This window comes from Telopea speciosissima, chromosome 3 (assembly GCF_018873765.1).
Source record: "Telopea speciosissima isolate NSW1024214 ecotype Mountain lineage chromosome 3, Tspe_v1, whole genome shotgun sequence".
Classification (NCBI taxonomy): Eukaryota; Viridiplantae; Streptophyta; class Magnoliopsida; order Proteales; family Proteaceae; genus Telopea; species Telopea speciosissima.
In genome coordinates, this window is record NC_057918.1 from 24,964,561 (window position 1) to 24,987,438 (window position 22,878).

At 40.6% G+C, this 22,878-nt stretch overlaps 1 protein-coding gene across 4 annotated transcripts in view; it reads left to right on the forward strand.

The window, feature by feature from the left end:
• The window catches only part of LOC122656414 (ABC transporter C family member 13), a 139,975-nt gene that overhangs the window by 103,284 nt on the left and 13,813 nt on the right, over positions 1-22,878 (forward strand). Inside the window, exons 28-35 of one of the 4 annotated variants that reach the window (XM_043850919.1) lie at positions 1,529-1,651; positions 7,236-7,334; positions 7,416-7,508; positions 7,620-7,730; positions 7,804-7,965; positions 8,094-8,281; positions 8,439-8,628; positions 10,330-10,722. In XM_043850919.1, the coding sequence (XP_043706854.1) occupies positions 1,529-1,651; positions 7,236-7,334; positions 7,416-7,508; positions 7,620-7,730; positions 7,804-7,965; positions 8,094-8,281; positions 8,439-8,628; positions 10,330-10,593 (1,230 nt within the window). In that variant the 3' untranslated portion in view covers positions 10,594-10,722. Of the gene's footprint in view, positions 1-1,528; positions 1,652-7,235; positions 7,509-7,619; positions 7,731-7,803; positions 7,966-8,093; positions 8,282-8,438; positions 8,629-10,329; positions 10,723-22,878 lie in introns of those variants that run through there. The other 3 variants (XM_043850920.1, XM_043850917.1, XM_043850918.1) reach the window with 3 other exon arrangements.

Genomic DNA, 22,878 nt, shown 5'->3' on the forward strand with positions numbered 1-22,878 from the left:
TGGACTTACATAAGGGCAAATGGTAACCAATGAATTTGCCACTTGCTGCCACACATTGGAAGACCAAGCTCAATATAGAGGCTTGAGAATCCAAGGAACTATTGCTTACAAACTATCCAGCACACTTACAAGACAACAAGTGAGGTCAGATAATACAAGTAAATAGAGGCCAAGCTCAATATAGAGGCTTGAGAATCCAAGGAACCATTGCTTACAAACTATCCAGCACACTTACAAGACAACAAGTGAGGTCAGATAATACAAGTAAATAGACTTTTTCTTATTGAAGACACAGTTAGTAATCACCAAAACCTGTGTATATACCATGTCTCAACACACCTGACTATAGTTGGACTGACCTTAGAAAAGCATACCCCTGTGGCCCTGTCCCTTTCTTGATTAGGAAGATTTGCACATGCATGTAGCCTGAGATACTGAGACACCCCAGCTCAACCTGCCTGAACCTTTCCAATGGTCAGCCCTGATTTTCAGTGTTTCTTCATTGCCATGATGATACTTAAGTGAAACAGCTCAGTGGTATTATGACAAGGAGGGGGTCATGGGCTCCCTGACATAAGCTTTGTTAATAATTATGATATAGTTACAACTTGAAATTTATCTAAGGGTAAATTTTGAGTTCTTCAGTCAAACTGTGGCAAGCATGTCAAGGGATGAACCAAAAGTTTGATGGCTCTCAGTTCAAAGAATCAAAGTGTAAAAAAGAAGGAAAAATATGGGTATTAACTTATTTTGGTAGAGGTTTGAAGGTTGCAAATACTCAACTCACTATGCCTAATCCCAACTAAATGGGGTCAGAGGTGTGAATCTTGTAAATGTTACGAGCAAAAGGTCTAAAGACCACATTGTGAAAATTCACTTAAAAATGTCTATTATTTTGTATTTTCTCATCCTCAGGCAGGCACCATTTATTGGTCGGGTCCAATCGGATACAATGTGCAATTATGAAAAAAGAAATCATGCTTAAGGAAGTCCTAGCACTTAAATAGTAAAATGTAAGACTGTCCTTATTAAATCTAAATTCTTAAATTTCCTTTTAACAGCTTGACAATGTAACTTTTCACAATGCATTTTAACTACTTGATAAGGTAATGATGATCTGGTACGATTTCCTAATAATTAAAAGCATTGTTTTCATGAAAATTAGGTATCTAGCTTGCTTTATGTAAAAGAACAAGTATAAACTGATTAGTTATGTAAAAGGAAACTAATTTAGGTCCATGATAGGGATAGATTATCACTATATATCACTTGTATACTATCAGATTTTCACCTGGATACTATGAGGTTGATACAATCATCTCTCAGGCATTGATATTGTGTTCTTTCTTTATTTTATAAACGAAGATGTTTTACTGTTCTGCACTTCAATCATGTTATATGACAAAAGGTACAGTATTTGGATAGAAGTTCTAATGAAATTCCATTTACTTATTATCGATGGCTCATAAAAGGAAACAGACATGGCTTAAGAATTGTTTAGACTAGTCTAAGTTAACATTTCTCTCAGTTCTACTATAGGTCAACATCACGTGAACTACGGAGACTGGACAGTGTTTCCAGATCTCCTATCTATGCATCTTTCACTGAGGCATTGGATGGATCATCGACAATAAGAGCATTCAAAGCTGAGGTAAATTTTGGATACCTTACTATGAATATCAAATACAGTAGTCCCTATTATAATCAATATTTTGTAAACAAATAATTCTCATAGATAATATTATTTTAGGTACTAAATCGGTTTGAGTTCACAACTAATAATCTCTAAGCATAAATAATGTTACTAGAATTGTTGTTATAAATTGAAAATTCAAGTTTGTTCCTCAAACTATTGTTGCTATTGTAAATTCGTAAAATTCTATATCTCGTGTTCATGTAGAAGACCATATAAATACACAAAATTGGAGACGTATACAAGGTAGGTTTACAGAAAGAAAGAGCTTTACATGTAAAGAAAATAGTACACAAAAATAACAGCTATACAATGAAAGAATCATATCATGTATCTTTACACTGTCCCCCAAACTGATGCTGGGTGGAGAGCATAAGTTTGGTTGCAAGATACCTATGGCGAGCTGAAGACATAGCTTTTATAAAAAATTTCTGCAATCTGATGAGCAGAAGCTATGTAGGGAAGAGAAACAAGGTTACTGAGATATTTGTCACGAATAAAGTGACAATCAACTTCAATGTGCTTCGTGCACTCATGAAATACTAGATTGGAAGCAATACGAACGGCACTAGTATTATCAGCATAGAGATTTGTGGGCTCTGAAATTTGAAATAGAGAACTCTTTGAATAACCCATGAAGCCAAATCAGCCTCTGTAGAAGACTTGGAAAGTGTATGTTGCTTCTTACACTTTCAAGAAATAAGAGAGTCACCAAGAAAAACACACCATCCTGAGGTAGAGCGTCAAGATTCAAGAAAACCAGCCCAATCAGCATCAGCATAGGCACGCAACTAAAGTGAAGAAGATGATGAGAAAAATAACCCATGTAGATGTACCTCGCAGATAAAGAATAATGTGGTGAGCTCCAGTGTGGTACAACTAACAAGGCGACGAAACAAACTGGCTTACAATATGGTCAGCATAAGCAATATCAGGGTGAGTCATAGTATGATAGATGAGACTGACTCCATTTTGAGCTATTTTTCTACAATGTTTCTTGGTTCATGTAAATAACTATCAGGTTTGGTTAAAGTAGTAATGTGAGACCTGTCCGCCATGTCTGATATCCCTCCGGTGGCTTTGACCACCAGTCTCTCCCTCCATCTTCCTCCCCCCCCCCCCCTCCTAACCTCTCTTCCAGCCCCTCCCCTTCCCTCCCTGCTCCTGGCAACAAGTCCTGGAACTCCCTCTTCAAGCCTGTTTCCTCCTCTGAAAGGGAGGGACTTCCTCTTCACTTTGTGCCTCCTTCCCTTGTTGATGACCATCTTGTTGGCCTCTGTCCGTCAGGGCTTCTTGACTCTGAAATCTCCAAATGGTCGAACTGCCTGGTTGGTCACTTCCTAGGGAGCAGACCACCCTTCAATATCATCAAGTCTTCTCTTTCCAAGCAATGGCTATCTCTTGGATCGATGGATAGCTTCCTTCTTGAATCCAGAGTCTTTATCTTCAATTTCTCTGATGAAGAAGACAAATTGAAAGCCCTTGAGGGAGGCCCTTGGCTGGTGGGGAAAAACACTATCTTCTTTCAACAGTGGGATCAACATCTGCAACTAAACAAGGTTGATTTCCTCTCCATCCCTTTAGTGATTACTCTGCCCGGTCTTCCACTCCATTTCTGGTGTGAAAGGGGCCTGAGCATTATTGGATCAGTGATCGGAAAGCCTCTTTTCTCCGACAAACGCACAAAGAAGATGGACAGGTTATCTTTTGCTAGGATTTGTGTCCTCGTCTCTGCCGATGGTCCTGCTCCATCTTCTGTCACTATCTTGGACGACGATGGCTTTTCCTTCCAACAGAAGATCCTCTATGAAAGGCTGCCACCCCACTGCAAATTTTGCAAGTCTTTTGGTCACTCCTCCCTTGTGTGCAAGTCATCGTTCACTGCTGGTTGTGATGTAGCTTCTCCTCGCAAGACAGCTGCTGCTACTGTGTGTGAAGACTACTCCACCGGGGCTTGTAGAAGTCCCTCTGTGTGCAAAGTTAACCCCCCAGGGATGTCTGAGCCTGTAGCCTCGCTTTTTCTGGCATCTTCTGCTCAACATGATCCCATCCGTGGCCGGGGAAGAAGCCGCACTCGTAAGTCTCGCCGGAAGGTCCTTCGGGTGTCAGTTTCCCCTCGCTGCCCTTCTCCCTCCGGACCAATGGTCCCCCATCCTGCTACCACTGGTCCTAATCGTTTCTCTGTCCTTCAGTCTGCCTCCCTCAGTGACGATGGTGACCTCTCTCCCCCCAAGGAGTTGAATACCACAAATCCTTCTCTGCTCTCCTGCTCGACCGGTCCCTTTCCTGCGCAAGCCCCCTCTGCTCTTTTGCCTGCTGAGCCTGGCATCCCTCTGCTGGCTTCCCCAAAGCTCCCCTCGAACATTGGGATTTCCTCTTTTCTCCGTCAAGAGTTTTTTAACCCCTAGACCTTCCCTGACCTCAATAGTCCCCCCTTTGGCTCCCTCTCTTTTGCCCTTTCCCCCTCCGCTTCGGCCCACTCTCCCCCTTTCTTTGGCTGGCCCATCTGACTCCAATGGGCCAGTCCCCTCTGACTCCAATGGGCCAGTCCCCTCTTTGACCGTTATTTCAGATGCTTCTGGGCCCATTCCTCCCCCGATCCAGCCCATTTTCATCCCTTCTTTGCCTGGCCCATCTTGTCCTAATGGGCCGGCTTCCTCTTCTCCCCAAACTCTCCATGTCTTTCGTCACCGTAATCCTAGTTCCCCTCCTTTCCCCAAGAAGCGCCTCTACATTACTTAGTCCATGCACGGTCCGGAGTTGTTTTCGCCTAACTTTTTGGATTACAGGAATAGTGCTACTGGTGGCGAGCCCATTGACCCAGGCTAGTCTTTCTTGCGCCTGGCCTGGTTTTGGAAAACTAGGTGTTTTTCCTTTTGCGAGCGTGTGGCTCCCCTTTTAGTTTGCGCTTTTGTTAGGGCCTTGTCCCTTTTGTCTGGCTTAGCCTTTGGCAGGTCTTGGCTTTTGCTTGTATCCTCCTCCACCCCTCTTTTTGTCCTTCCTCCTTTGGTAATTGAATTATTTATTCATCCAAAAAAAAGATAGATGAGACTTCCCACAAGCTGTCGATATATAGTAGGATCAGAAAGAGGTGCTCCAGCATGCTCTGAGTATTTGATATTAACTGCCATAAGAGTATCCACCTTCTTATCATTAGTTAAGTTGGCCAGTTTAATCGGATCCTGAACATATTTGTGTTGGTTAACAAAGTAACCACGATTTGAGTAATGAACCTACAGTCCAAGAAAAATATGTGAGAGGTCCCAAATCCTTCATCTTGATGGAAGAACTCAGGATTGATTTCAATGTGGTAATAACGCCAGTATCATCTCCAGTAATGAGGATATCATCCACATACAACAGAAGAAATGCCATACCTTTAGGAAAAGAATGAAAGAACAAAATCCTCATAACTCTGAGTAAAACAGGCTTGAATAATCACCTCCTGAAAATGTTCAAACCAAGCCCTTGTAGCCTGTTTCAAACCATATAAATATATCTTCAGTCTACATGCCATAGAACGATCATACAAAAGACCAGGAGAGGAGGCGCATATAAACTGTTTCCTTCAAATGACCATGAAGAAAAGCATTCTTAACGTTCATTTGGAAAATAGGCCATTGGCGAACAGCTGAAAGAGCTAAGACTACACGAAAGGTTGTCATCTTAGCAACAGGAGCAAAAGACTCGAAGTAGTCAATACCATATTCCTGTTTATCTTCCTTAGCAACCAAACGAACTTTATACCAATCAATAGAGCCATCAGACTTGAGTTTCACAGAATATACCCAATGACACCCAATAACTGGAGTATTCGGAGTAGACACGATATCCCAAGTATCATTTTCCACTAAAGCATTAAGTTCAGAGTCCATAGCCTCTTGCCAACAAGGTATACGGCATTCCTGCTGGTAAGATTTAGGAAGAGAAACAGGATCTAAAGAGACAAAGGGAGAAGTAACAGGATCCAAAGGAGCAAACAGGACAAATGAAGTAAAAGGATCAAGAGATTTAAGCGAAGCTGGAGCAACATTAGCTGAAAATCCATACCAATAAGGCGGCTTAGAAACTCTAGTGTAAGGACAGAAAACAGGATGTTTTTTTTCTTAGTCAGAATCTGCAATTTTATTATGGATCACTGTTGCAGGGTAAATCCCGGACAAAAGGATTACAAGAGGTAATGAAAAGGGGGGAGAAAGCCATCAGAATCAGGACAGAAAGAAACGGGAGGTGCCTTTAGCTAAAAGGTGGGCCTCATGTACAACAGGAACGCGAAACTAAAGCAAAGGAAACATACGTAAAAGAACGAAATAAACTAAAACATCATCCACAACGACCATGGTGGCCCAGTCTAAAGAAGACGAAAAATCGCATAAGGGCCAGCACCAAGGACGGCAGTCCGAGAGAACCATCAGGTGGGTAATCTGCAAGCTACATCCGAGAAGCAGGACGTCACAGATAGCCTCAGCTTCAAACAAAGAAGCCGATGAACCCAAACTAGTCTTACACCTGGCGCCAAGGAAGATGTAGAGTGTTTGATCCTTGATAGGTGTGTGGGGCATAGTTGTCACGGCGTCACGGCGATCCAAGTCGGTGGAGGGGTGTCACGTCGATATATCGACATGAACGCCATGGCGAGCATGTCGACCATGTTTTATTTTTTATTTTCTCTATTTTTAATGTGTTAATAGATGTATACTCAAGCCATGTTTTATTTTTTCTCTATTGTTTCTCAAGTTTTAAGAAGAAAATTCAAAAATCGAAGAAGAAATCGAAGAGGGAAAGAAGAAATCGAAAGAAATCGAAGAGGGAAAGAAGACAGGAAGAAGAAATCGAAGAAGAAATCGAAAGATATTGAAGAGGGAAAGAAGAAATCGAAGAGGGAAGAAGAAATCGAAGAGGGAAAGAGAGACAGGAAGAAAGAAATCAAAGAGGGACGCCATGGCGTAGGTCGCCATGCAACCCTCTCCAGCGCCAGGACGCCATGACAACTATGGTGTGGGGGAGTGTGTTGTGCCCCTGCGCTTTGTACCCTCAGTGCCACATGTTGGTGTCACGTGCAGAGTTGTGTGTGTGGGCCTGCACGTGCAGGGGGTATTGATATACACTGTTGTATGCCCTTCCTAACAGCTCGAGCTTTTGTGCAGGGGGTTTTGATATACATTGTTGTATTCCCTTTGTAACAGCTCAAGATTTTGGGATAAGTAGTTGTAAGTTGTAACAATCATGATATTAGAACCACCAGGCCCATTACATTAATGATACATCCATGTATGGTAATTAGAGTTGATTGGTGAAAGAGGATATATGTAGCCCACCCCATTTAGTTGGGATAAGGCTGAGTAGAGTTGTATGCATACACTATGTTATAAGTTGTAATAATAACCTAACAATCTCATAGAGCCCTTTTTGTGGATGATTGGCAAGTTCGAAATAAATATTTTCTGATCTAGGTCTGTGTTTTGTACCTCCTCTTTCTCTGAAGATGCAATTGCATTCCTAGTAGAGAAAATAATGGCAGCTTCCAATGATCTACTAACAGGAAATTTTCATGGCTAAATTTACTGAGAATGTTTCGGTATATCAGCAAACTTCCTACTCAGAGATAACAGCAAGTTTGTGGCTCTCCCTGCGCCTTCAAGTATGCACTACTTTCTCATCAATACTGAAACTTAAAATATTTACGACCTCCATATATTTAGTGATTAATGATTTTTTTCAGTTGCTAGCAGCATTTGTTATCTCTTTTGTCGCCGTGATGGCTATCATTGGATCTCATGGCAGTTTCCTAGTTAGTTTTGGTACACCTGGACTAGTAAGATTTCCAAAGCCTCAACTTTTACATACCATTCATCATCTATCATCTTTTGATCTTCATTGTGAGTTAAATCATTGTTAAGTTATATGATTCTGCAATTTGATGCAGGTTGGCTTGGCTCTCTCATATGCAGCTCCAATGGTCTCTTTGCTCAGCAGCTTTTTATCAAGTTTCACTGAAACTGAGAAGGAAATGGTTTCTGTGGAAAGGGTTCTTCAGGTATGAATAGATCAATCATTTGATTTATTACTATTCCATTGATCTGTAATATATTGACTGCCACTCTTTTTAGTATATGGATGTTCCTCAAGAAGAACTTCAAGGACGCCAATTTGTAGAAGCAGATTGGCCCTTCCAAGGACAGATTGAATTTCAGCATGTTACATTGAGATATATGCCATCTTCGCCGGCTGCTTTGCATGATGTCACTTTTACTATTGCAGGAGGCACACAGGTTAGTCCATGTAAAAAATTGTTCTAGGATACCTTTTCTTTGTCCATTTATACAAGGTGCCATTCCTTATCAGCATTTCAGATTTCATTTTTTACCCTTCCTACTGGTTTATTGTTGTATTCAATCAGGTTGGAATTGTTGGAAGAACAGGTGCTGGAAAATCTAGTGTGGTAAATGCCCTTTTTCGACTTAGCCCAATATGTGGGGGCTTTATTTTGGTGGATGGCATAAATGTGGCAGATGTTGCCATTAGAGACTTGCGTTCACATTTTGGAGTTGTTCCACAGAGCCCATTCTTATTTGAAGGAACATTAAGGTGTCCTTTTTTTTCTTATGAAGTAGCTTTATCAACTTTTCCATTCAATATAGAATGCTTTTTATTTAAGAGGCAAAAGGTTAAATATAATTTGATGAGTCCCACTGTTTCCTGTAACCAACAAGTGCATGTGCTTGTATCTCTTGCAAATTTCCAGGGACAACCTAGATCCATCCAGGGTGACAAGTGATGCAAAAATTTGGCATGCTCTAGAAAAATGTCATATTAAGGAGGAAGTAGAAACAGCTGGAGGTCTGGATAGTCTTGTAAAAGAAGCAGGATCAACATTCTCTGTTGGGCAAAGGCAGCTCCTATGCCTTGCACGTGCATTTTTGAAGTCTTCTAAGGTATTCCAAAACTCATAGCATTAACTCAACTGATCCTTTAGACTTCAACCTGTTGTACACGGTTCAAGAAAATGAGAAGATATGAGAATGAGCTTCCATGCTATTCCTTTGCATACAGCATCACCTTATGAGCATTCAGCATCATCTTACGAGCATTGATTTTAAGAAACTGCACCATTTTTAATCAAGACCGTTGCCTTGCAGATTCAACCTTTTTTTTTTTTTTTTTTTTTGAAAAACAACCCTTATCTAGATTTTCACTTCATTAAGAGCCTTGTCTTTGAAACTTCAAAGATCATATACTTATTAGCAGAGGGAAAAATCTGTCACCAATTTTCCAAAATGAGTATAACTAATTATAAACTAATTTGAGATTATTTTAGATTTTTCATTAAGAAAAGGGGATACCAGCTAGGTCATATTAATCATACAGCTTCTTTAAGAAATTACATTCTAGATTTTTTATGTCATTTGATTATTCTTTTTCCTTGGTAATTTATTTACAGATTTGTGTTACTATTGGATTCTAGTTCTCTATTATATTTCTTGGCAGCAGATAGAAATTATTCTTCGCATGGAATTTAAACTATGTTAAGGATATGAAAGAAACCTATTGTTGTGTGTTGATATACATTGTTGTAGCCCTTAACAGCTCGAGCTTTTGGGATAAGCGGTTGTAACATGGTATCAGAACCAGGGGTTCGGGTGTTCAATTGCTGTTTTGTATGAAGGGTTTATGTTGTGTGTTGTTGTGCCCCTATGCTATAAATACCGTCACATGGATTGTAAATGCATGAATATGATGTACCAAAAAATCTGCAGTTCCTAATGGAATAGGTAACAAAGCGACTTTGCCGCCTACTGCTACTAAATCACCACCAACCCCCAAGTCAAGCTGGTGCTTGTTGTTGCACCAGGGGCTGTTGCACCAGGTGCTAAAGCATGGGTGTTTTGTATCCATTGAGCAAAGACAGGTTGTAATTGTATAGTGCTTTCTGAAAACATATCTTGGGGACACCCTTAAGCGCTCATGGTATCATGATGAATATACAAACCAAAACTGTGAAAGCCTAGAAATATACATGCCCAGTTGAGATGTGATATGATTGCATCACGATGCCTAAGGACACGATCTAATAGATCATTGTATCGGGTAGTCGAATCATAGTCTCTTACCATAAAAATGGCTGCATGCGCGGCAGCACCAACTATGAGAAATCCACCGATCCACATGTGATGTGTGAACAACGAAAGTTGTGTACCATAGTCATTAGCTAGATATGGATAAGGGGGCATCGAATACATATGGTGCGCTACAACAATAGTTAAAGAGCCTTGTGCCCCTCGGTGCCACATGATAGTGTCACAAGCAGAGTCGTGTGTGTGTGGGCCTGCAGATGTGGAGAGGTGTTGTGTTTTGATATGCATTATTGTAGCCCCTTACTTAACAGCTCGAGCTTTTGGGACTAGTGGTTGTAACAAAACCGACACCACCTTGTAAAGTAAAATAGCATATATTATTATGTTCCTGTTATTTGGTGTAATGAAGTAGCTATGCCATTCATTATATACTCACATGAAACAGATATACAAAATGATGCTCAAGACCAACTATAGCTTGAGCAACATGAAAAGTTAGGCTAACAAAACTACAGATTTTCCAGTATTGATGCTACAGATTGCCATATTAAAATTTTGCAGGTGCTGTGTTTGGATGAATGCACTGCCAGTGTTGACACTCAAACAGCATCAGTTCTACAGAGTGCCATTTCTAGCGAATGTAAAGGCATGACAGTGATCACTATTGCACACCGCATTTCCACAGTCCTAAACATGAACAATATCCTTGTTCTTGACCAAGGAATCCTGGTAAGCTTAACAAATTTATTTTTTCCTCATACCAGAGATGCAGACAGTATTAGAATACATCTACAGTTAGGAGGATCTAAGGATATGTGTGGTTAGGCTCTAGGTAAACAGTTGCTGGGAGCCTGGGACAGATCGATCTTTGATTCTCTCCAATATAAAGTACAACAGAAAGTAATTGGCCCTGTTGGATGAGTATGACCATTCATTTCTTGACCTTAAATCTCTTACTCTTCACAACCTTTTCTTTTAATTAATCATCCAATGGTTTGAGGTATCACATGTATGGGTCCACTCAGGTCAGCAGGCACTATGAGCCTGGCACAACCTGTCTTGTGTTAGGTTTTGGGACTAAGAAAGGGGCCTGATATATAACAGGATGAGTTTGTACTTTAGGATTTCACTGGAAATGAGGTTAAGCAGACCAAAGCAACTGAGTAATGACCACACAGAATTACTTAGTTTTGGGCCAACATTAGCCTAATATGAAGACCAATCTATAAATTTGCTATGCATGATCTTACCTTGGCCTGCCTGATGTGCAGCATCCCTTTTCCCATGGTTACAGTTGAAAATCATCTAAGTGAAAATTTCTGAATTGGAGATCTGAAACTGTGGGACTGGAGAATTGTTGCAGACCATTCTTGGGATGTCCTACTTGGTACCTTATTTGATTTCGGTAAATTATTGATTTAGTTTTTTAGAGGGTATTTAGCATACAATGATACTAGGCTTTTAATTTAGCATAGTTCAAAACAAAAAAAAGAGGGGCCCTATGTGTACATGCATCTCCACTTGTGAAGTTGTGATCCTTCATCACATTTCTGCATATATTTTGTTTAGTTTTTAATTTTTATTGCACTACTCTAATTGGAGATGTGATTGGAGAAAACACATTGAGAACTGCATATAACACCTCTAGCTTTAACTTATCCTAAAGAACCTTGCTAAATGCCATGCAGCTACATGAAACATAAAACCTAGGAACATCATAATGCACACCATGAGAAATCATGTAGACCTTATGCATCTCCTGATTGGAGGGAAAGAACTGCCTGTTTAGCTTTTGGAATTGTCTTCTACTCTTGATTGGTTAGCTCCGGCTTAAAAATAATGAAAAAAGTATATAAAGACAGAAATGGCTCTAATCAGCAGTAAGAGTTAAAGACCCTTAGAATCAAACAGAAGGAATTGGCCATTGGCTTTGATTTAATATTTTCATAATAAGATTTGAAACAATATCAGAAATAGAAAACCAGAACTAACAATGTAGGAGAAGAGAAGAAAGAGGAGACGAGACTGCCGCAAGAAAGAGTAACAGTCCATACATGTGGCAGTCCCTCTCACCACATTATATTAGGATGAACAAGTACAACACTGCAAGGACAAGGATACCCTTCAGTCCTAAACAATAAAGACTAATTAGACTAAACAATAAAGACTAAAAAACAATTAAAACTAATTACTAATGCAGGGTCTGACAATAATACCCCTGCAGTACAATATACATAAGTTAACACTCCCCCTCAAGCTGGAGCTTATAAATCACCCATGCCCAGCCTGAAACAGCCGTTCCGGAAAGCAGGACTAAACAGAGGCTTCGTAAACATATCACCCAACTGATCTACTGAAGAAACAAAAGGAGTATCAATCAACTTCCTCATAACCACATTCCTCACAAAGTGACAATCAACTTAAAATGTGTTCGGTCCTTTCATGAAACACCGGGTTATTGGCAATCTAGATAGCAGCTTGATTATCACAGAATATCTTCATGAATTTAGAAACTCAAAACCCCAACTCTTGAAGCAATGATTTCAGCCACATCAACTCGATTAAATATAAGCCATAGTCCTATACTCAGCTTCAGCACTAGATCTAGCCACAATCATTTGCTTCTCCATGTGACAAGATTGCTACCAATGAACGTACAATAACCTGTGGTAGATCTTCTATCATCATCAGCACCAGCCATCCCAGTCTGCATCAGAATATCCAACCAAATCAATACGCTGATAAGGTTGGTAAATAAGCTCCATTACTAGAGCCCCCTTCAGATACCTTAAGATTCAGCATGCTACCTCCCAATGAGTCTTCTTAGGTGATTCTATAAACTGACTAATAACTCCAACAACAAAAGATATGTCGGATTTAGTAACAGTCAGGTAAATAAGTTACTTTACAAATCTCTTGTACCAATGCTTGGCATCAAATTCCTCGCCATCATTTGTCCAAAACTTCTGGTGTGAATCTATAAGAGTATCAACTAATTTAGAAGCAAGCATACCAGTTTCAGACAAGAGGTCTAACACATATTTCTCTGTGACAAACTAACCCATTTCTTACTATTATCAAGAAAGTACCAGAGGGCATCCAAGTCTTTCATCTGAAAATTCTAGATTTCACCTCTATAATCTCAGATGTATCATCTCCAGATATGATAATATATCGACATACACAACCACAACAGCACCCTAGAATCATAGTGACGAACAAATATGGGATGATTAGAATAATACTATGAGAATCCCCATCAAGTAAAGCAAACAGGATCTAAGTGACTGTTTTAAACCATAAATTGCCTTGTGTAACTTACAAACTCTGTTAGCATTCTTCCCCCTGAGCAACAAACACTGGAGGTTGCTCCATATATACCTCCTCATGTAGATCACCATATAAAAAAGCATTCTTATATCCAACTGATGTAAAGGCCAATTTCAATTCATAGCTAAGGAAATAAGTAGACAAATCGAATTAAGATGAGCAACAGGAGAGAAAGCCTCGAAGTAATCTACACCATAGGTTTAAGTATAAACTTCGCAACCAAATGGGCCTTGAATCGTTCAACAAGATCTAAGTGACTGTTTTAAACCATAAATTGCCTTGTGTAACTTACAAACTCTGTTAGCATTCTTCCCCCTGAGCAACATACCCTGGAGGTTGCTCCATATATACTTCCTCATGTAGATCACCATATAAAAAAGCATTCTTATATCCAACTGATGTAAAGGCCAGTTTAAATTAATAGCTAAGGAAATAAGTACACAAATTGAATTAAGATGAGCAACAGGAGAGAAGGCCTCGAAGTAATCTACACCATAGGTTTAAGTATAAACTTTGCAACCAAACAGACCTTAAGTCATTCAACTAAGCCATTTAGATTGTATTTAATGGTGTACACCCAATGACACCGCACAAGGTTCTTGCTTGGGGATAAATCCACTAAGGTCCATGTCTGGTGAGAAATTAAGGCAACCATTTCCGTTTTCATAGTTACTTTCCACCTAAGATGAGATAAAGGTTCATGATGAGTTTTAGGAATGGGATGAGTAGATGAGGACAAAGCCCTTAAATATTAGGACGATCTAGTGGCTCGATGCATGATAAGGGAAAATCTTAATTCTACCAAAAGTATTATAAAAAAAAAAAAAAGAAATAGGGTGCCACTAGCTCTTATGTTGATAAAGATCAGTTTCAGTAGATGATTAACTCCATGGAAATCCAGAAGTAGGTAGTATTCTTCATGTAGATAGAATAACAGAAGAATAGTTTTTCATTGATGTAAACTAGATCTTCATAATAAAATGTTGCAGCAAAAAGTGTCTACACACTGCTAGAGATAATTCTAAATGGAATCTCTCAGAATAGAGGTGGAGAAGATTGCAAACACTGATTAAACTTGCTCTGATACCATGAAACAATATCAGAACCTAGCGAACTGAAACATCTTAGTAACCAGAGGAAAAGAAAGCAAAAGCGATTCCCGTAGTAGCGGCGAGCGAAATGGGACAACCTAAACAGTGAAAACGGGGTTGTGGGAGAGCAATACAAACATTGTGCTGCTAGGTAAAGCGGTGGAGTATTGCACCCTAGATGGCGAGATAACAGAAGACCAGAACTAAAAATGTAGGAGAAGAGAGAAGAAGAGGTGAGGAAGAAAAGAGAGAAGAGACTGCGGCAAGAAATACTGTTGAGAGATTAGAATTAGAACTAGGAAAGGCTAATGCTTGGATAGTTTAAGGCAGACCCCAAGCTATGTATTTATAATAAAGAGTCAAATAATAAAAGGACAAAATTGCCCCTAACATAGCCGACATGGCTGTATACATAATAGAAACATAATAAAAAAGGAGAAAATGTCCAGAATACCCCCACGGTATTCTGGCCCATACAATCCAACACTCCCCCTCAAGTTGGTACATATATGCCATGCATGCCCAACTTGACTAAAATAGGATGAAACACCTTACCACTCAATCCCTTAGTGAATACATCGGCCAACTGATCAACAGACTTCACAAAGGGAACACAGATGAATCCGGCTTCAAGCTTCTCCTTGATGAAATGTCGATCAACCTCCACATGCTTAGTGCAATCATGTTGGACAGGGTTATAAGCAATGCTAATGGCAGCTTTATTATCACAATATAGCTTCATTGTAAGATGGACAGCAACACCAATATCCTGCAACAATCCTCTAAGCCACAAAAGTTCACAGATTCCTTGTGCCATCGCACGGAACTCTGCTTCAGCACTAGACCTTGCCACAATATTCTGCTTCTTGCTACGCCATGTGACAAGGTTTCCACCCACAAAAGAACAATAGCCAGAAATGGACTTCCTGTCGGTAGAGCCAGCCCAATCGGCATCTGTGTAAGCCTCAACCTTCAGATGACCATTAGGAGATAAAAGTATTCCTTTTCTTGGAGCAGACTTCAAATTTCGCAAGATGCGAAGAACTGCCTCAATATGAGAGGAATAAGGATCATGCATAAACTGGCTTACCAAACTCACTGCAATGGTAATGTCTAGTCGTGTATGAGAGAGGTAGATTAGTTTTCCCACCAACCGCTGATAACGACCTTTGTTAACAGGTTCACCTTCTTTCTCCTTGAGTTTTGTAAAAGCCTCCATAGGAGTATCTGAAGGGTGACATCCAACAGTCCAGTCTCAAACAATAGATCTAGGATATATTTTCTTTGAGAAATAAAGATGCCCTTTGAAGACCGGGCAACCTCTATCCCTAGAAATACTGTAGAGGTCCTAGATCCTTTATTTCAAACTCACAGCCAAGGAAAAGCTTCAGTTTGTTGATCTCATCATCATCATTTCCGGTTACTACAATGTCATCAACATAAACTATGAGGATAATTACCTTTTCACAAACTTGTTTGATGAACAAGGTGTGATCAACATTGCTTTGCTTATATCCCACAGAAATCATAGCTTGTGAAACCTGTCGAACCAAGCTCCAGGTGACTGCTTCAACCCATAGAGATCACGCTTCAATTTACACACCTTGCCCTTGGTGGTATTACCTGAGAAGCCTAGAGGAATGTCCATATATACCTCTTCCTCCAGTTCTCTATGAAGGAAGGCCTTCTTCACATCCAACTATTGAAGATCCCATCCAAGATTCACAACACAAGATAACAACACTCTTACAGTGTTGAGCTTTCTTATTGGTGCAAAGGTCTCCTAGTAGTCAACTCCATATGTCTGAGTAAATCCCTTCGCAACCAGACGGGCCTTGTATCAATTCACTGTTCCACCTGCCTTCTGTTTGACCACAAATACCCATTTACATCCCACTGGTTTTTTTCCTGGAGGAAGAGCCACAAGATCCCACGTATTATTTTTGTTCAATGCTCTCATTTCTTCCAACATTGTTGTCTTCCACTTTCCATCTGTAGATGCTTCCTGCCAATTTTTAGGAATGGAAACAGAAAAAAGAGATGACACAAATGCACGAAAAGGAGAAAGAGAACTATAAGAAACAAAACGAGAAATTGGATGCTGAGTGCAAGTCCTAGTACCTTTGCGATGAGCAATAGGTAGGTCGGAAGAGGAAGGCTCACCAGGAGAAGAAGAATCTGGATCCTGAGTCAACAACTGGATAGGTATTGGTGACACAGTGGATTAAGGCTGCCTTTTGCTGGAACATCTCTTTTTATAAGTGAGAATGGTGGAGTCGTCAATGGCCTTCTGATATTTACTAATGGTTCTCTGTACTGGAGTCAGCTCCCCAGAATAGGAAATTACCACCATTTGTTTCCATGATCTCCCCCTGTAAAGGATTACCTTTGGGAGAAGGGGCAGCAGTCAAAGGAGGCTGGGTAGCACCCATACGAGATAGAAGAAGGGGAATCTCAAGAGAAGGAACCACATCTTCACTAGAACTCTCCCCCTGAAGAGGTGGGGAAGAATAATATGAAATGTTTTCATGAAAAATGACATCCATACTAACCATAGTACGATGGGAAGGAGGATGGTAACACTTATAACCATTCTAGGTAGGAGAATAACCCAAAAATATGCACCGTAACCCACGAGGTTCAAGTTTGCCAGGAGATTTGGTATCCCTAGCATAACATACACAGCCAAACACTTTGGGAGTAACCACAAAGGAGGAATTCCCAAGTAAAACTTCAGCCGAGCTACAGCAATCAAGAACTCGGGAAGGTAATCGATTAATGAGATAAGCTGCAGTTAGGACCCCCCAATATTGGGAGGGAACATGCCGAGCAAACATCAATGCTCTGGCCACTTCCAACAAGTGGCGGTTCTTTCTTTCAGGCACATCATTTTAGGCTGGGGTATCAATCCCATGATCAGCAAAGTATTTTTGAAATTGAGACTCCGTACCATGGTTCGTAATCTCAGTATCAGTTGGATCGGATCGGATCGGGATCGGATCGGCCGATACGGATCGAGATCGCCCAAACTCGGGCAAATATGACACTTTTGTCCCTGTTTTCTTATAAAAAAGCTAATTTTTTACATTTTTACCCTTGTCTGTATAGCTGGATCGGATTGGTATCGGGATCGGTCTCGGCCGATACCGATCCGATCTGGCCAAAATCAGCCGATCCGATCCGATACCTCAAACCATGCTCTGTATACTCGGTCCCATTGTCACTTCGCAAAATTTTGAGAGTAGCCTGGAACTGAGTTTGGATCATTTTATGAAAATGCTGAAAACATGAAAAAACCTGATTTTTTGTGTGCATAAGATAGACCCATGTGTTCCTAGAATGATAGTTAATAAAGGAGACAAACCAACGGTGGCCAGAAAGAGAAGTTTTACGACTAGGTCCCCAAAGTCCCAAACATCAGAATGCACCAACTAAAAACAAGAAGAACTCCTTTTATTTGATAGAGAATAAGTTGAACGTGTCTGTTTGGCAGAACACAAGCCTCACAAAAAAAATCCTCCTTATTACATTTGGTAACCAAAGTAGGAAATACATGTGCTAAAATTCCTAATGGAGGGTGACCTAATCTAGAGTGCCATTGGTAAAGTTCAAAAGAGACCAAGGAGTTCTGGTGTAGTGGAGAAGGTAATGTTGGTGGAGAGAGACAACCATCATCAAGCAGGTACAGTCTACTGTGCACTTTACCCAATCCAATTGTCTTCCCAAACGCCATATCTTGAAAAACACAATGGGAAGGAAAAAAAGGTTACTTTACAGTTAAGATCACGAGTAATACTACTAATAGAAAGAAGATTAGTAGTAAAATTAGGAATGTGCACAATAGAAGACAAAGGAAGGGAGCAAGTGCAGTTGATGATTCCTTTTCTAGATATGAATGAAAGGGAACCATCAACTACTTTGACCTTATCTTTCCCAGACGTGGGAGAATATCTATAGAATAGGTTAGAGGAACCGGTCATGTGATCTGTAGCTCCAGAATCTATAATCCAAGAATGGGAAGCTATAGAAGCACAGTGACCACCAAATGGAATATCTGACCGGGCAAAGTTTGAACCTGAAGGAGCAGAAGAGTTGGCAGTAGCTGATGTAGTAAAGGCAGCAGCAGCGGAAGACCTTAGCACACGTAGGATTGCCTGTAGATCATCCTCGGATAGACCAGTGTCAGTAGCAAGGGCTGTAGTAACAGTCTCAGTGTGATGAGCCTTGTTCTTTGGCTTAGTCTTTGTCTTAGCAGCCCTTTTGGCTTCAAACTCAACTGGTTTCCAATGAAGTTTCCAGCACTTCTCTTTGGCGTGGTAGGGTTTGTGACAGTGCTCACAAACAACGGTCCCTGTAGTAGAATCATCAAGAGAAGCAGTGCCAACAGGTGCAAGAGTAGCCGAGGCAGCAGCCTTGAGGGTTGATCTGTCAGTAATAGGTGGGTGCAGCATAACAGCCCTACAGTTTTCGTCAGAGGACACCAAGGCATAGGATTGTTCAAGTATGGGAAAAGGCTTATGGCCCAACACTTGAACACGAATCTGGTCATACTCTACATTTAAACCAGCCAAAAAATCATACACCCTGATCTTGTCCACATGCTTCTTATAGGAAGCAATGTCAGCAGCTGTAGTAGGGTGGAAATCAGAGAAGTGGTCCAATTTGCCAAAGACTGCGAAGAGTAGCATAGTACTTGGAGACAGTCAATTCCCCCTGAGTGGTATGAAGGACTTTCTTCCGAAGTTCATAAACCTGTGCATCATTGCCAAGCTATCCATATGTTTCCTTGCAGGCAAACCATCTGGGCAGCATTATCAAGAAGAAGAAATCCATCCACAAGGTCTGATTGCATGGAGCTAATCAGATAAGATATGAGAATACCATTATTGGAGATCCACCTGATCAGAGAAGGGCCAGCTTCAGTTGGCATAACAGTAGTGCCATCAATATGGTCAGTAAGCCCACGGCCACCAATGGCAAAGTAGGCAGAGCGAGACCACATCAGGTAATTGCTCCCATCCAGCTTGATAGGATTAGGAAGAAGATCACGGGGTTCATTCCTACTATACAGATCAGCAGTAAAAGTGCCAATAGAGACATTAGAGTCACCCATTATGCAGCAGGAAAAACCAAATCGCAAAGAGGAGTTGTGGTGATGAGAAACCCAATAAAAACTCCAAGATAATGGCTGAAAATTGGAGGGGAGACCTCTTTAACTATAGGAAGAGTTATCTCCAAAAAGCAGCAGCAACTGACAAAGAAATCCTTGAGATCGACTTTTTCAGGGTTTTGAAAAAAATCCTGATTTTTGGTGAAATCGATGGAGGGCAGATTGCAGACAAAAAACCACCAGAAAGAGGTGAAACTTGGATCGAGTATGCTTCTAATAGGACTAAAGTACTCCTTCAAAGAACAGCCTCAATGGGAACCTGAAACTCCTAGATTGATATTTGTCAGGGTTTTGAGAAAGCCCTGATTTGGTGAAAAGAAATCGAGCTAGGAGGTCTTCAAATCTATTGGAGAAGGAATTGATCCAGAGAAGTAAATACTGCCGCCGTTCTTGAGTCTTCAATGAGGTAGATTGGTTCCTTGGAAAGGAGTGGAAGCAATCCAAAAAAAAACTGAAGCATCAAATATCGCAGGCAGCAACTGGAGTTGGAACTTGTCCCTATCGATCAAAAAAACCTTATCATAGGATGAGGTAAAGGAGGGCAGAACTGGATATGTCGATCAGCTCATCAGTGCTGCCCTAATGGGAGAAGGATGGAAAGAGAAGATCAAAACAGAAGAGGGGGGTGGGAAGAAGAGATCGAGAGTGAAAGGGAGAAAGGGGAAATCGAGAATGGAAGGAAAATCCCTAATTCAAACCTGCTCTGATACCATGTTGAGAGATTAGAATTAGGAAAGGCTAATGCTTGGATAGTCTAAGGCAGACCCCAAGCTATGTATTTATAATAAAGAGTCAAATAATACAAGGACAAAATTGCCCCTAACATAGCCGACATGGCTGTATACATAATAGAAACATAATAAAAAAGGAAAAAATGTCCATAATACCCCCCCCCCACGGTATTCTGGCCTATACAATCCAACAAATATAGTTCGCACTGATAGAATGGTGCAACAGCTAAGGAAGACAAGTAGAGAAGGGAGAAGGAAGGAAGAAGAAGAAGAGGAGAAGATGAAGTTATGATGGAAAAAGTTGGGAGAGGTAGTTCGATGCCTCAGCTATATTCACTTTACATTAGAAAAAAAGAGAAATTACATAAATGCCCCCTACAACATAACATGCACATATGTGCTTATTCTTATTCTATTTACTATTCTACCCTCACAACATATACTTCTAATACTCCCCATTAAGCTGAAGAATAAATGTCATACATGCCCAGCTTGCTCAAGAGGGTATAGAACTGTAGTGAGTTTAGTCCCTTGTGAACACATCAACAAACTGATTCCATGTCTTCACAAAGGGAATGCAAATGTAATCGGAGTGAATTTTCTCCTTGATGAAGTGTCGATCAACTTCAACATGTTTTGTACGATCATGTTGAATAGGATTGGGTTATGCTAATGGCAGCCTCGTTGTCACAGTACAACAGTATGGAGCCTTCACTCTTAATTCTTGAACAAGTCTCTTCAACCATTGGAGGTCATATACTCCATGTGTCATGACTCAAACTCTGCCTCTGCACTTGATCTAAGCACCACAAATTGTTTCTTACTTCTGCAGGTAACCAGGTTCCCACGTATAAAGGTGCAGTACCTGATGTAGACCTTCTATCTATAATAGAGCTTGCCTAATCAACATCAGTGTATCCCTCAATTTTCATATGGTCATATCTAGAGAACAGTAGTCATTTTCCTAGATTGGACTTCAAGTACCTAAGAATATGATACACAACATCTAAATGCCCACTCTTAGGCATATGCATGAACTGTGACTTACTACCCCAACAGCATAAGCAATATCTTGACATGTAAGGGAGAGAGAGATCAACTTCGCCACCAATCTCTAATACTTCCCTGCATCAACTAGAGGATGTCCACCGTCGTCACCTAGATCCAACATTCAAGTCTCTTTCAGAAGGTCCTACACAAACTTTCTCTGACAGATGTTTAAGCCCTTCTTGACCTTGACACTTCAATTCCAAAAGTATTACAAGGGAACAAGGTCTTTAATCTCAAACTGTTGAGCTAAATAGGACTTTAAGTCTCTTTATTTCCTCTCGGTCGTTCCCAGTTACTATAATATCATCCACACAGACAATTAAGGCTGTAATAGTACCACTACCTTGACAGATGAACAATGTATGGCTAGCTTAACTTTGGGTGTATCCATTCTTCAAAATAGCTTATCTAAACCTCTCAAACCAAGCCTTTAGATGTTGTTTAAGACCGTAGAGGGCTTTCTTAAAGCGGCACACTTTACCTTCAGCTATGGAAAACTAGTGACCTGGAGGGATTTGCATATACACTTCTTCTACCAAGTCCCTATGGAGAAATGCATTCTTCACATCCAATTGATACACTACCCAGTCCCGGTTGGAAGCCATTGATAAAAGAAACTCTTATTGAGTTATGCTTAGCCACTGGAGCAAATGTCTCTTGATAGTCAATTTCATACACTTGACTATATCCTTTGGCTACCAACCTAGACTTATATCTTTTAATGGTTTCATGCCATCAGATTGGTATTTGATTGAGTAGACCCATCTGCAACCTATGGGCACCCTTCCTTCTTGAAGGTCAACAAGATCCCAGTTACAGTTCTTCTCAAGAGCCCTCATCTCCTCACTCATAGGTTCCTTCCAACTAGGACTAGTCATGGCCTCGTTGACAGTCTTGGGAATATGGGTTTAGGAAAGGGCAAACGAATAAGCCAAACCTGTAGAAGAGATTGCATCATAGGAAACAAACTTGGCTATAGGATTAGTATAAGCTCTTGTTCCTTTCCGAACAGCCATGGGGAGATCTAACTCAAAAGGAAGATAAGGAGTGTTAACTAATTCAAAAATGGGAGGCAGAGGAAGTGGATCTGAAGAGGACTGTTGGCAGGTCTTCCTTTCTCTTCTTTTGTATCCCAGTACCTCCTTCTACTTATCACCTCCCTCAATGCTAGGTTCCCCTTCTATACCATCTTCCCCTAGTTTTGATGTGGGCACATCATCAAAATCCACATCCCTAGGTTTCCCAACATCTTAGAGAAAGGGGAGAATAGGCAACGGGTTATGGTCAACTACCTCTTCACTGTCACACACACTCTCCTCTTAAAGAGTAGTCTGGAGGGAGAGAAAAAAGGAACTAACTCATAGAAGGTAACATCATTGGAGACAAGCCTCTTCCGTGAAGAGGGATGATAACATTTGTAGACTTTTGTGGCAGGAGAGTAGTCAAGAAAGACACCTTTGAGAGCCTTCGGATCAAGCTTAGTACGTGTAGATTTGTTAATATGAACATCGTGTGCACAGCCAACCACTTTGGGTGTGAGGGAAAAAACAGATGAAATGGGAGACAAGATTTCCAAAGGCTCCATTTGGTTGCAAGGGGAATTAAAGGGAAGGGAAGTGGAATTTTCATACTTGAAAAATAAATTTTTGTAATCATTACCCCATGTGACAATATCACTAACTTCAAATCATTCCATATTTGGTTATTAAATTTCACTTTACTTTGCATCCATTTACCT